We start from the raw sequence: 15,389 nt of genomic DNA, 5'->3' as shown, positions 1-15,389 counted from the left end.
ATCTTTTCACCTCCCATTCCAAAGGGAACTGATGGATGGATTATAGGATTGATCTGTAGCAGAAGACACATTATTTTTGAAAGGACCTTTAGAAGGGCCCCCAGCTGGTTTCAGGGCTGTGTAACAGTCCTTCCCTGCCAATCTAATATACCTTTATATTTGATCATGAAAAATTTCATATCGGAAAAATGTTTTTTTTCCAGACCTAGCTGCAAGGATAGCTGTTTCCTTCCTCTCTGTGCATTTCCTCCCCTCATATTTTATACATGCAAAGGCATATACATTGTTACTCCTTTCTGCCATCCTTACATGGCTGCAGTTTTGATTTCATTGATTGCACACACCAGTGTCTGCAGAGCTGCCTTAAGTAAGTCGAAGCCGTAGGGAATTCAAGGTGAATACATTTTTCTCCTTCAGATACGTTGTTTTAGTTAAAAGCCACTCCGGCTGCTCCATAACAAAACCAGACACAGTGGGCCCCATTGTCCGGCTCTTGGCCAAGGTAGCATGTATGGATTAAGTGATGAATTGCAAAAAGGGCCTAAAAGCCAAGCTGTAACTTCACAAAAAGGCCATTAAAGGTGAGCGCTGTCAGTAAAGTGCCCATTCAGAAAGGCTTTTATGACCCTCGGTGTTCCAGAGACACTCACGAGCTACAAATGGTTCAGGCTCCCAGACTTGCTGTCCAAGTGACACATCCTCAGCTGAACCTGGCTGCGAGAGCTGCTCCTTGCAGGGATCTGGGTGGGATAGTGGCGCTATCCACACCCAGCAAGTGAAGAAATGCAGCACCTTGATCCTGCTCAGACATAAGAAGTCATGAGTTAAACCCCAAGGTGAAAAAACTGGGGAGAAAGAAAATGAACAGAAAATGAAAGCACACACTTTTCAGGTTACTTTTACCCTCATCAGTTCTGCATAAAGTAATAGTTTTGTCTCTTTTAAAACATTCCTTCATGTGGTTTTCAGTCCATTTATAAAGCATCATCATTTCAATTACTGACACTTTTTAAAGCATGTCTTAGAATTTTGTACAGAGTGCAAGTGGAGGGGTCTACATAGCTTAGATGAGAGAAAATAGCTCACTTGTGGACTGTGATGTGCATATCCTTTAGTAGCATAAAGCTGCTAGAGGTTGTCTTGGGTTGAAAAATGTAACCAAAAATGTGTATTCTGTTTTCATATGTTGAAGCCAGTTGGGAGATATTGTTTTTTATCTCTTATTACTCTAGAGGGGGAAGAGGGCGGATGCCTTCTGTTAATGGGACACCTGATAACACCAGATAAGGCAGAGCCTTCTTATCTCTTCCTCCACCCATCCTCCTCCGAGGGACATCCCCTGTGAATGGGCCATTTAAGGCCTCTCACATGGCTGATAACATCACCTCATCCCATTGGGAGATGCTCCACCCAGCGGGAGGAGCCAAAGCCTTTCCACCGGGATAAAACCAACAATCCCAAACACCAAGGGAGCCTGTTCCCACTGGATTCCCAGAGGATGACTGGACCCTTTTCTTGAGGATCATCTTTACTTCAATGAAGCCACATCTGTCACTCCAGGAGGACTTACTTTGGACTGCTTCCACCACCCTGACCAACAGGGTGTCAGGTTTGCATTCTGAGTCTGTCAGTGGTCCTTTGTACTATTGCATTTATCTTATTTTATTTTACTTTTACCCTTTTTTGTTGCTTGTTTCTTCTCTCTCTATTAAATTGTATTTCTGACTTGGAGTCTCACTGGTTTTGCTTTCAAACCAGTACAAGGTAAATTGTGCCTGAGTTCCCTTACATTCCATATTAGTCTCTGAAGGATGTAGGAGAATGAACTAAACCTGAGCCTGATTGTTTCTATCAAGCTTTAAAAACACAGTTCATAGAGCAGCAGATTCATTACAAATATTTTGATTGCTCCTTGAAAGAAAAACATGCAACTTTCTTCTTCATAGGGGAACTGAAAGGAGTGGTTTGTTGACTTCTCTGTGGTGCTTTGAAATCTGTAATTCAGTGCACTTGTGAAATGTTGGATGATGGTGGTTTGAAATAATTGCAACTCAAAGCAAGTAAATCTACCCAGGCTGGAATATTGGCTACCTCATAGAGCTGAAGTGAGCAGTCACTTCACCTGGAATCCACAGCTGAGAGATGTTTTGGGGCAACTGTAGTTTAGCTTGAGCTATATTCAGCTCTTGGCTGAATTTAGTGTTCCAGACAAGACATGTTAAGGGCATTTCTTTCTCTGCAGCAGCAGCTGCTTTTCTAGTACTGCTTTTCTGAGATCCGAGCTGGCTTTGCTGAGATCCCTTCACTTGGACCTGCACTGGCCTTTAAACCCCAAGTTCCTGCTTTAGTGCAGTTGTGATGTTGAGCCGAGATCAGCCCTCTCTCTTTGGCTGAGAAGAGCTGAGGCTGGAGGCAGCTGGATGAACTTTTAGCAGTTTGGTTGCAGTTCTTTGCTGTGATGCTGCTGCTCCTCCATCAGCAGCTCCCTCCCCAGCACCCAGCCGGACACGGGCGCTGCTCAGCCCTGAGGAAACAGCTCCTCTGGCAGCGTGCCTGTGTTTGGGGCTTCACTCTGACATGTCATAGCCTCACACATTGCTGGGGAGGTGTTGGAAAGGCACCGCAGCCTCTCTCTGAGCGGTGCTCTTTAAACTTTCTACTGATTAGGGGCCTTTTAGCACTCAGCCGGCTTTTCCTAATGGATTTTGCCTTTTCATTGAGACTATTTTTTTTGCAGGCGTTGCCAAAGTAAACAGTCATGGATGGCTATTTGGAAAGCAGGGGAGAGAAGAAAGGGACGTGGAGTCAGGACTGGTCCAAATGTGTCCAGACAAGCACTGTACATCAACTGATATGTGTTGGAGGCCAAGTGCTGCCAGAGTTAAAATCTCTGGGAAAAGGAGCCCATTTGTTGAGAGACAGGCACAACAGATACAATTGCAAGGTCTTTTCTTGGATCAAAGACACCATGCCAGAATTCTTGAGCCTTTAAGGGGAGCAGGGCGTGAGCTTGGCATTAATCAGCCCCCTTCTGATTTATTTCCAAAGTCTTGAAGTCAGAGGAGGTGTTTGAGTAATTCCAAGCTTACAGAGTTCAAGCATATCAATCCTTCAATGCTCTGAAGCAGATAATTTAGCCTTCAGCCAGCTCACTGTGTGGGAAACTATCAGGCATTGTCCTAAATGAAACTCCCTTCCTCTGTGCTGTTTTGGTCAGTGGAAATCACATATCACTGCAGAAGGTTCAGAATTTGGTCCAGGCCAACAAAGAAAACTGGGTACAGTGACTGTCACCACCTGGATCAGTGTGCCTGGTAACTTTTGTGTAGGCCCTGGATGCACTGCAGAAGTGTTTTAGGGATGTAATACATTTATGGCGTGCATTTTTTATCAGGCTCTGAAAAGTTGTTCTAGATGTTACAGTTCCTTCTCTGCTGCTTTGACACAAAGTATGAGAGGAACAAAGCAGACCTTTTGTGTAGGAATATCTTCTTTCCTTGTCCCATCTCCACACTGATTTGCTCCTTACTTCTGCCAGCTGCTAAATGTCTTCTCTTCCTCCTCAGATTAACTGCAAGAGTTCAGACTTTTCCCCTTCTGCTGGGACTTGCTCCTTGCTGGAAACTTCAGCTTTGTTTCATCTTGCAAAGCAGTGAGGGTTCACCTGGCTCCTTCTGGTCAGATGAGCATAATTCATGAACGGAGCTTGGGCTACTGACAGCTAGACCTGATCAGATGTCTTAAGTGCTTAGGACTCCTGCAGCCTCCTCTCCCCAGAGCAGAGTCACCAGCATGTCCAGGGGCAGGCTCTCATGTGACTTTGATCCACGCCAGGGATGGATTCCAGATGGATACTTCCCCAGCATTGGCCTACAGGCATGTTTCACACAGCATTGATGGGGTGTTAACGATGCTAAAATTTCAGCCAAGCTCCTCAGACATGCTGGGTTGGGAATGAGGAGAGGAGTTCTTTAATAAAAACCTGATGTATACCCGGCACTTTTACCTGTAGTGCAGCCAGAGGAAGACCTGGGAGAGGAAAGTGAAGGTGCAGCCCCTGCCTTTTACCACCTTACTGAAGCACCAGTAGATCTCGGCATTTCCCGAGCCTCTGGCGGGAATCGGGGTCTGGGATGAAGCCGTTTTTTGGAAGTTGCTGGGTGGTGTGCTAGCGGTGGCTTGGTCCTGGCATCTGAGGGGATTTGCCACCGGGAGCTGTGAGGTGGCGCAGGGCGAGGGGAGCTGAGGGAAGGATCAGGCACATCCCCACGGAGCTGTGGCTGCAGTCCTGCCTCCAGCTCCCCACAGCGCCTGCCCTGGGACACACACAGAGCTCAGGGCAGTCCTGGGAAGGGGCTCAGGGGCTGCTCTCCCCTGTCCTCAAGCCCTGCCTAATTCCTGGGTGGGGACGTGCCACAGGCAGAACGGAGCTGAGCCACTGGGGTGGGCTTGGGCTGCTTGGGTGTCATTACCACCATCCTGCTGGGGTCCTCTTTGGCTCAGACATCCCACTTCCTTTTTCCTGATGCGAATGATCCTGATCTGTATCCTAGTTTAGAGGACATTCCAGATCTATGTGTTTTGCTTAATTTTTTAGGTTTTGTGCGTGTGTGTCTTATTATGAATTCTTTCTGATATTTTATTGGCCAGTTCTACAACATTCTGGGATATTTATGCAAGTCTTTGAAGAAGGTTTTAGTTTTTATTGTCCTAAATGATTTTATATCATCTTGACTAAAGTTTGCAAACTAATGCTCTGCCTGAGAGCCTTAAAATGAACCAGAGATCTAGTGAGCCAGTGGCATTGATTGTTACACAGGCAAGGAGTAGCAAAGCCAACAGTTTGCCCAAAATCCCACATCAGTTTGGGCAGCTTTAGAGTTTTGATCTTTCCTCTCCCCTCAATCCCTTTAGCATGCCCTCCTTACTTGCTTATTAAATCTGGAGCTGTTCTTCTGATTAACTGCACCCTTAATAACCACAAAGCCATTGCTCAGGAGGCTCTAGGGGTGGGCAGTAGTTGCACAGAAACCTGGAACAGCAGTTCCATTCCATGAGTGCTGGCCTCGGGCACTGTGAGGTTATGCATTAACACTGAGTGCCGGTGCCCCTCACCTGCACAGGCACCCGCGGCTGCCGTCTGCAAGTGTCCCAAGGAGCAGGGAACTGGGGTCGAGGAGCCTGCATCAGTGTTGCACAGGGAACAGAGGTCACTCCAAATATCCATCCCTGATTAGGAATCTGTAGACTCTACAGCAAAGGATTTGTGCTTCCTGAGTGTACAGGGGATTCATCCGAGTCACCTAAATAACAAAAGCAGCAAGATCGGGGGAAAATTGGTATCTGCATCCTCTCCATTTCTGACTGAATTTGTTAGGGAGGGAAGGTTATGTATTGTGGAAAGGGATGCTCACTTGTGTGAGCATTTCTTTTAAATAAAAGCAACATTTTACTAGTGAAAAAAGGCACCCAACATCAAAAAACAAGTTTGCAACAAAGTGCAAAGATACGGGCAAACAAGAGATGATGAGGGGATTATCTGAGGAAGGGAAGGGTGTCTTCTGTCCCTCTGTTGCTATAGGAACAACAGATCCTTGGTGGTGTGAGTTGTTTTCCACTTGGGCTCTCCCTGTTGTTTACAGCTCAAGTCACCCTGAGACCAGGCTTGGGCCCATGCAGGTCCCTTTTCTGTTCCCTGCCTGTCCCCGGATGCTCAGGCGGCACTGCAGTGTGCCATTGCAGCGTGTGCCATTGCAGCGTGTGCCATTGCAGCGTGTGCCATTGCAGCGTGTGCCATTGCAGCGTGGGGCACTGCAGCAGAACCCATCCCCATACATTGCAGCCTAACAGGGGGAAAGAAATCCAAGGGCAATTACTTGTAACTGAACTGTTGCTGAAGCCAGGAGCCCGGAGAGCTGCTCACAGCATCGTTCTTTTAGCACTTCCATGGGCCATTACCCTGCTGGGATTAAGAGCCCCCTGCCCTGCCATGCGCACCCTGCCCCATCACCTGCCTCTCCTGGCCTGTCTTTTCCCCAGGCACTAATGAAATTACCACCGAGACTGATTACAAGTGGGGTGGAGCACTTTGACCAATGAACCCACACCTGCTCGCGTGGTTGACCTTTAATGATCCAGCTCTGTAACTCTGCAGTTTAATTTGGTTTTTTAAAGCCCGGTTTAGGGAGAAGCTGGAGTTTCATTTGCCATCAAAACATGACCCCTGCTGGAGGACCAAGGATGTGACTTTCAGTTATTCATACAGACAACACCACATAGAGAATGTACAGATGTGGTTAATGTGACATGATACAGCTGTCACTGGCTGCAGGAAATCACAGACAACTAAAAAAAGGTTGGCTTAAAAAGACTTCTTAAAGTATTCACCTAACTGCACAGGTAAAATAGTTTTTCTGAGTATTGTTTTTTGGTTGATTGGCTGGGTGGGTGGTTGTAATTTTGGTTTTATTTTGGGGGTTTTTTCATGCATGGGGTTGTGCTTTACAGAACTGTAGGAACCAGTGAGCTTTTTCTGCAGGGCTCTGTGTGTGTGTGTAATCCTTTTTTAATGGGGTTCTGGATATCAAATCTTTTGGCAGAAAGTTCTCCAAACACTCTTAGTAGCAGCAGTGCATTTGAGAATGTAGTTTGTTCCTAGATTTATACCAGCCTGACATTTTCCCAATGGCAAAATATTTAAATAAAAAACAAAGAGAGCGTCAGGCTGGTAGGATCATATTTTTAAACATATGTCTAATTTGGTGTGTAAGGAAAATAAATTCCACTTGTGAAGGCCCTAGGGCTGCCCTGGTTGCCACGTGGGCTGCAGCAGTTCCCTGCTGGCCTGGTTGTGTCTTTTAAAAGGGCCCAGCTGGAGTGAGCATCACCGCCTGGGGAGCAGCTGATGTTGCTGGGTAGATGACAAAGGTCCTGCAGGAGCAGGTATTGCTGAAATGAAACATCTGTGCAACAGGAAAAGTGCGTGTGCTGTGGGAAGGAACCCCCATTCCCGGGGTGTGAAGGTGGAGGAGGTGGCTGGGTACCAGGGGGTGGCTAAGAGCCGAAAGCTTTGGGAACAGCGAAGGTGTCAACAGCAGATGCTGCTGGATATCCTCAGAGCCAGGTGAGAGTGGCAGTGGAACTGGAGCAGACCCTATGGAGCAACCAGAGGGAGCCAGTGAATTCCAGCAGGTGTTGCACGACCACAAAAGGTGCTCCTGTAGAAAGAGTCCTCAGCAGTGCTATGTCCTTGTGGTTTGCTGCAAAGGGGCTCTTGTGCTAAGCTGGTGTTTCACCATGATTACGAAAGGTTTCATAAGTAGCTGTTCTAGGGAAAAGCTGATGTTTATCAAATAAAGGAGCCTGTGCTGTATGGATTTGGCTTCTATCAGCTGTACTGGATGGGCCTGTCCATGGCTGCAGTGACTGACAGGGCCTGGTGTGGTAGGGGAGCAGGAGCTGCTCATACAGAATGGCTCAGACTGGAGCCTGCCCTGCCCAGAGCACATCTCCCACTGATCCCAGCACTGACAGCTCAGGGCAGCCTGAATTCCCAGCTGGCCTCACACAGAACCTGGGGCCATCTTCTTCCAGGCCTCTGTAGGGTATTTCATGTTGCAAACAGCCCTGAGGTGTCTGTATACCATGGGATCCCCTGGCAGGGCAACAGCCAGTGAAGCACAAACCAGGGGCTGCCACATCAACTTTCGTCCAAGGGCTCAGTGTCAAAATAGGGAAGTGGAAGCTGCATAATTTTATAAATCCTGCTTTGTTGTCAAAGACCAAAGACTTCCTGTTTGGAGATCCAGGGCTGTTTCCATTTCCATTGTCAATGGTGAGAGACTGCCCATAAACCTCATGTTTACTTCACAATTTCTAATGCTTTCTACATGTGCTGAAACAGCTTTCAGGTGGCCATGACCTTTTGTCAAAAATAGAGATGGCAGTTGAGAAAGGAAAAGTAGCTTAATGTCAGCTTAATATTAAAAAGCATTTTCTTTATTGGAGTTCAAGAGCTGAGTCCATCACCACAGTGCTGCATACATTTGTTGTACGTATTCCATTATTGTTACAAATCAACTGAGATTTGTGTTTTCATTCAGTTTTTCCTTACAGTCCTCATGGAACAGAATGCTTAATTGGTAGGTTTTGTCTGTGAAACCAATGAATTAGCCACAAAGTAATCCCATGTAACCAATACTGCTCTACCATAATTCCAGGCACTTGCAGCTCTCACAGGGGAAGACAAAGTGTAACTGTTCTGTACAAACTTGGACAGGGTAATTGAAGTGTCATTTAGTACCATAATTTACAGTAGTACAGTGAACTAAAAGATACAAGCTTGAAAGCTTAAATAAAGGTAAAATCTTGGTGACTATTTTTGTGACTATCTAAATTCAGAACTAAGAGGCACCAAAATTCAAGTGGACAAGAATTAACAACTACTGAGGAAATCCCAAATGGCCATTAAAGAGCCATGGAAAGGAGTGGCAGTTCCTCCATTTGGTCACTGCAGCTGTCACTGGATGCTCATGTGGCCTCCAGCTCTTACGGAAAATGAGAATATTCTTTTAGGATACTTTGTTAAGGGAGTGAGCTATAAAGATAAGCACTGCTGTAACAGAGACTGTTCCCCCATCCCAGGATGGCACAGCTGGATCCCTCCCCCCGTCCCAGGATGGCACAGCTGGATCCCTCCCCCCGTCCCAGGATGGCACAGCTGGATCCCTCCCCCATCCCAGGATGGCACAGCTGGCTCCAACACCCCCACACATCCTGGTAAGTCACAGCTGTTCATTAAATGGCATTTTTGGCACATCTGTGTTTGGGAATGACTCTGCTAAACCTGTCAGTCCAAGGCAGCCCTGCCCACAGCAGCTACACTTTGGCAGAATTCAGCATCAGCACAGATTCCCAGGGTATCCTGAGCTGGCAGGGTCCCACAAGGACCATGGAGTGCAGCTGCTGTGGGCTGGGGGTTCTGCAGCTCCTCTGGGCAGCCCGAGGCCATGGCTCTGGTCCCTCATGCAGGGCTGTGCTGCAGCTGCAGTGGCCCTGTCCCTGTGCAGGGACAGGGGCCAGGCCTGAGGGGCCCCTGCCAGCTCCTGCTGGAGGCTCACCTGCTGCACACGGAGAAGTTCATCCATCACTGATGGACACCGGGGCTTGGAGCTGCCCATGGAGAGCAGCCACTGCTCCTGTGGCACTGGATCATCCCAGGCTGCTCCCACACACCCCTCTGGCAGGATTTTCCATCCTTGCCATCATGGACACCCAATTTCCCTCCCAACAGCCGTGGTTTGAAACATTTCTTTCTGGTTCCATTCACATCCCTGGATCTGCACCTTGCAATTCCTTCCCTGGGAATGCCAAAATTCAGCTCAATACAAGAAAAAAAACTCCACCAACAGTTTCAGTAATTCAATAATTTATTCATCTAAAAAAGTGTGTAAAAGTATATAGCTCTCATCCACAAGGTATATATGAATGACATTTAAAATGGAGGTCTTTTATTATTATTGTTTCTTTTTATCAAAGTCTTTTTTAGTGTATTGTACCAGCGATATACTGTAGATTTAAAATGAACTTCACATTTTTTTTTGTTTTCTTTCAAATTGTCGGCTATATATAAAAGAAGCTCACTGCAAAATGCTCAGAGGAAAAAAAAAAAAGAAAACAAAAAGAAATTCAGAACTCCCCAGAAATGTACAGCTTTTACATTTAAAAAAGGTTCTGAAATATACATACAAGCATGCTGGACATTCCCCACCCTCCCGCTCCCTTTAGCTCAAACAACTGTAATAATAATTCTGATTTAGGCATGATTTTCCAAAGTTAGAAATAAAAAAAAAATAATAACTTTCTTCACTCTGTAGGAAAGCCAGGGCTTGTACATTTCAGATTAATTCAGTAAAAAACTCACAAGTAAAATAATGCATATTTAAGAGAAATATTATACAGAACTTTTCACACTGAAGTACATAAGATTTTTCTTTAAAATCTATTGCCATTCATTTATTTTGCACAAAAACGTATAAATATGTCACCAGCTTCTCTTAACTTAAAAAAATTAAATAAAAGACACCAGATGAAAACTACTCCTTGCTGCCCTTTTTTTAATTTCTAATTTTTGCTTAGAACCAGGTTTGTGGGGAAGAAATGCCCCTGGATAAAAACGGCCCATTTAAAAACAATAAGCAAAATAATAATCCAAAGTTCAGATGAATCCTGGGAACAAATAACCCCCAAATGGTAAAAGATTACAAATGTCTACTTTACATTTTTTTCCTCCCCAAGTTAAATTTTTTATACAAGTTTACAATCTTCATCTTTTTATGCTCTTCAAAAGGCCTTGAGAATTTTCTTTTCTGATTAAGAAAAAATAGTACTGCAATATTTTTAAAGTCAATTTTACACTGTACACATTAGATACAAATGGTTTGATATCAGATTTTTTTTTTACCTATACATTGCAAAGAGGACATCCACACGGAGGGGTGGAGCAGGGAAGGAAATAATCCATTTACAGGTTCCTCTCCTGCCTTCACCTTCTCATTACACAAGCAATTCTTTTTTTTTTTCTTTTATTATTTTATATAATTTGTTTTAAATGTTACATTATCTCAAGAAAAATACTTTTTAAAATCATAGAATTTCATTTTTTTTAACCAGAACATGAAAGTCTTTTGGAAGAACTCTAAACTTGGTAGTTTTTCTTCACAGCCAGGGGAGGGGTGACCCAGCCTGATCCAAGTGCCTGACCCTGGCCCCCTCCTGCTGCCCAGTGCACCCCCAGAAATGAGGGAATGGGGCTGGAATAGGACCCCCTTGGAGCCTGGAATGAAGGAGTCATAAAAATACTTCAATTAGCCATTAACCTTCCCAATGGCAATCATTTCACTAAACAAAGTAACTTTGCCACCACAGTGGTGTAACTTCAAGTACTAATTTAATGATATAATTTTTAAAAATTATTTCTTTGAAATAATATTCCTATAGTCAGAAAAAATACACCAGATTTGTGACTGATTTAGTGTAAACAAAAACCATATTTTTGGATATGTACATGGACGAGTCTGCCCAGAATTAAAGGGCGACTTGGCTTTCAGTAAATTCCTTTCTAGCATCACTAAATTTACTGGAAATATATTTCAATCATAGCTCTACAATAGATTAATTTACCACTTTCCACTTGCCCTGATACTGGGCTTTAAAGTATTTTTCCTCCCTACCTCCCTCTCACTCTTCTCCCTTAGGTAGTGTTGTCCTTCATTAAACACTGGCCATTCCTTGCTTTAACCAGGCTAAGCACAGGGGAGAATTCTTTAAAATACAAGATACCCTTACCAGAACATGCTTCCCTTCCCAGACTGATTGTTATGAGCTTCACTTCTGATTTCCAGGTCAGAAGAGTGAGAGGTCTGTAGATAAATAACCCTACAGTGGAACGGAGCTGGATTTTAAAGGTATTTCTACTGTTCCTGGTCCTTTATAATTTAATCCCTCCCCTCCCCAAACCTAAAAATAAATAAAGTATCTCCAGACCATTCATATCTACATGGACAGGTAACAAATGCATGCATTCATCCCAATCCACTCTGACAGGAACTCCAGGTAGACAGAAAACTCCAATATTTATACAAGACTACAACTGTGTGGTTTTGTGTTTGTGGTTTTTTCCTCCTGCAAAGTCCCAGTTTATGACGGTCAAACAACAAAACACCCAAAACTGGTCACTACAAGGTGGTTTTTACTCGCAGGGCTGGCACTGCTCGTGGGTCTTTATCAGTTCCTAATGCAAAAAGATCCTGTAGTCTTCCTTAAAAAAATAAAATATTAAAAAAAAAATAATCACGCTGACCAGTCGTTACCGAGCCACCAAACTAAAACTAGCTTGAGGTTACTCTGTGTTCACTGTTCTTGGATGTTCCCAGATTTTGGACTGAAGCTGCCAGAGATGTTAATGGGTAGTTTACTTTTGAACACTGCAGAATTCACACGTGCTTTTGGAGGAGCAGAAGCACAGCACAGGACTGGTCTGCAGAGAAGCAAACGGAGCTCTTGGCAGGTGGTGGCACATTCCCGGGCGGAGGGGAGAAGCAGCCAGAAGAACAAGTGCTTGTGTGTGTCCTACAGGATGTTCATGATGGCGTTGTAGAGCTGGGTGAGCACCACGAAGTGCACGGGCAGGCAGGAGCTGCGGTCCTGCGTGGCCGGGTTACACGTGAGCCAGGACAGGGCGTTGTACTGCTCCAGCACGAACCTGCAGTGAGGCACACACATCACAGCCTGCCCTGGCCTCTCCCACACCCACCCCCTGACAGAGCTGCCAGTGTGCTGGCACAGGAGGAACCTCACTGCAAAGCAGGAGGGCTTAGCTCTGCTATGGCTGAACTATTGGCATGGACGCCCTCCCAAACATACACAGATTCTGGACTCACAGTGGTTCAAATGCCACTGCTGTCAAAGCCTTGGGGATTGAGCACCTCCCTGGGCACCCTGTGCCAGTATTTGCTCACACTGTTCCTGTGATCCTGTATCTAACTGCAATTTCTCCCTTGTAACTTATGTCTGTTGCATCTCATCCTTTCCCTGTCCACTGCATTCTTGTTTTACTCAATACCTGGGACACCTGTGAGAGCTCAGCTCTCCAAGAGGATGCAAACTCAGATCTTCTAGAATAGTACACCCCCAATTTCCTTAGATTAGCCATTCCTGTTCCCTGCTGATGTTTGTTTGTTTGTTGACTGGGGTGTCCAGTGCTCTCATCACACAGATTTGTGTCCAGTCCCCAAAGGTGGAGGCAAACAGGCCCCACATCATCCCGAACAATAAAACATGCACCCTGCATGTATTCAGGAACAGTGTCTCCTTTATACCCCAATCCTAGCACAGTGGTATCAGGGAGTGCTTTAATCTACAAATCCATTTGCTTTGGTGAGATAATGAGTGGCACAGCTCAGATTAGATGCCAGGGGAACAGAGCAGTCTGGCTGGGAGGCAAACCATGATGTCCCCCTGGCAAGGCTGAGCTGTTCTGAGATTCCTTGGCATCATTGTGCACAGCAGAGGGAAACCCACAGAATTCCCCCTCAAAGCCCTGCTCTGGCATCTTGGAGGAGGAAATGCCCCGAGACACGTAGGGCATGGCAGAGCTAAAAAGTGCTGATAAAACTGGTAACTGTGATAGGTTGGAAAGGTTACTCTGAAATGTCCAAGCTCAGTCCCCAGATGTTTAGGGCAGAAATGAAAACCTAAAGGATGTTACCTCAAGACATCTGATGTAGTTTTAGAGTCGAGGGGGTGAGGAACTCGCTGAGAATTTCTGGCAGGTAGAAGCTCGTCTGTTTGCGCTACAGAGATGTGGTGATGGAGAGAGGCCTGCACAGAGGGAAAGAGCAAAAATTAACTCCTTATACAGCAGTCATGCTAAAGATTCCCAAGAAACATCCGCTGTCAATCACCTCAGGGCAGCGTGGGAAGTCAGCAATTCTGTGTTGAACCCCCCCACGACCATGTGCATTTCCAAACTAATGGTAACATTTCTGAATAAACTGACTCGAGTTCTGCAGTTCTGGAGTGGGAGGGCTGAGGTTCTGACACCACAGACTCCCAACTGCAGCTTTTACAGGCATGGAAATAGCAATGGATAACGAGTGGAGCAGGACAGACCTTCAGGAAGAGGGGACACTGGTTCTGCGCCTGAGGACAGGAGGACCAGAACCACTGCGGGAGGTTCTCGGCTTTGGCAGTCGACACAAAGTATCCCAGAGCCAGAGGCTGCTGCTTCAGCTCTTCGGGGGCTTCTCTGGAGAGGAGACGTTCACCTTGGCTCTGCAACACAGGGAAAGGCAGCTCAGGGGGTGCTGTCAGTACAGCCCGCTCCTGGAACAGGGACTTCATTTGCCAATTACTGTCCTGTGACAAATGAGCCCTCCTTTAGTCAGTCAGGAATCTTAGTCAAAGTTATCCAGGCCCTGCCTTATTCCCCTTTAGCTGGGTTCTCCAGGTTTATATTTCAGAAGTGCTGTAGATTGCCCAACAGCTGAGAGAGCAGTTCACTTCATCCATAAATGTCAATGGGTTAAAAAAAAAGGCAAAGATTCCACTGCTCAGAAAGCAGCTCAATTACAAATCCCTCCCTGCCAATCCCTTCCAGTGGGTCTGGACAGGAATCCAAGGAAAAAGCCTGGAGCAGGCGGCACTGGGAGCCAGCACACGGGGCCAGTGCCCAGCCATCAATTATTGCCATGACCCCGGGCCCACGGGGGGATGATCACACACTGCTGCTCTGCTAAAGCCAAACATTACACTGCAATTACCAGGCCTGGCTTAATGGTTAATGGGAATTACTCAGGTTCAGCTGCAAGGGGCTTGTCCAGGGCTCTGGCTCAGGCCATGAACCTCCCAGGGCTGCTCCCAATGGATGCAGCTCCACTGAAAGCAAGCTCTGCATAGAAGTGGGACAGAATGGATTGCTGAGAGAACTGGGGAGAGAGAGAGAGAGGAGTTGTGATTTATGGCTGCAGGGTTTGGCAGCAGAATTTAGAAGTTTTTATTTGCCCACACACCAGTTTGGAATAACTGGGACAGCAATGTGCTGTTATCAAGCCTTTGATGGGAGAGTTGCACAGTCCTCACAAGGTGGTTGTGGACTGAGCTCACAAAATGCAGGATTGGCATTTCTGTGGCTGAGGCAGGAGGCATTTCTCCCTCACTGACTGTATGAAAGTTGCACTGAGGCATTTTGGCAGAGTTTGCAAGGAAAATACAGGTAGGACTTTCTACTTCCAGGGGTGAAACTAGCACCATTTTAGTCAGTCACGTTCAGGAGTTAGAATTCTGACCTCAAGACGTCTCATTGACACGTCAAAAATGGTATAAAAGTTACCCTGTTTCTCTCATGAAATACTGTATTATTTAGTAAAGAAGTAATATGCTACTACTTTAAACTTAATATTTTTAGAACAAAACTTCACAGAAACCTGTGAAGCATAAAACTTCTACCTAATTGTGATGGAAACCATTTTAAGAGAACAGCTCAGTCTTACATGATAAAATGTAGGAGTGAAAGAGTTCCATCAAACCTGATCCAAGCTACGCCAATTCAAAAAAAAATAACTTGAATTACCAAAAATAATTTGCATTTTAAGTAATCACTGATGTTGGAACTGACTTTATAAAAGCCACTTCAAACAAAAATAACTCCCAAATGCTGTGTGCTCTGGGCTAAATACTCTGGGCTAAGAAAACAACATTTGCATAACCATCCAGCACCTGTGGAGCTTCCATGGATAGTTTCATCACTGGGAGAATCCTCTCCCTCTTGCCTCCCCTGAAATCCAGGGGAACAGGGGTGTCATAGTTTCCCTTCTCTCAAAGACTTGTCA

The 15,389-nt window shown here is 45.6% G+C and overlaps 1 protein-coding gene across 1 annotated transcript in view; it reads right to left on the bottom strand.

Moving 5' to 3' along the window:
• Positions 1-9,410: 9,410 nt before the first annotated feature.
• Positions 9,411-15,389, bottom strand: part of MED13L (mediator complex subunit 13L) — a 167,707-nt gene continuing 161,728 nt past the window's right edge. Inside the window, exons 29-31 of the mRNA XM_063415529.1 lie at positions 13,672-13,833; positions 13,268-13,380; positions 9,411-12,262 (exon numbers count right to left, since the gene is read on the bottom strand). Of these exons, the coding sequence (XP_063271599.1) occupies positions 12,130-12,262; positions 13,268-13,380; positions 13,672-13,833 (408 nt within the window). The 3' untranslated portion in view covers positions 9,411-12,129. The remainder of the gene's footprint in view (positions 12,263-13,267; positions 13,381-13,671; positions 13,834-15,389) is intronic.

This window comes from Prinia subflava, chromosome 19, assembly GCF_021018805.1.
Source record: "Prinia subflava isolate CZ2003 ecotype Zambia chromosome 19, Cam_Psub_1.2, whole genome shotgun sequence".
Classification (NCBI taxonomy): domain Eukaryota; kingdom Metazoa; phylum Chordata; class Aves; order Passeriformes; family Cisticolidae; genus Prinia; species Prinia subflava.
This window is presented reverse-complemented; position numbering and strand designations above follow the sequence as displayed.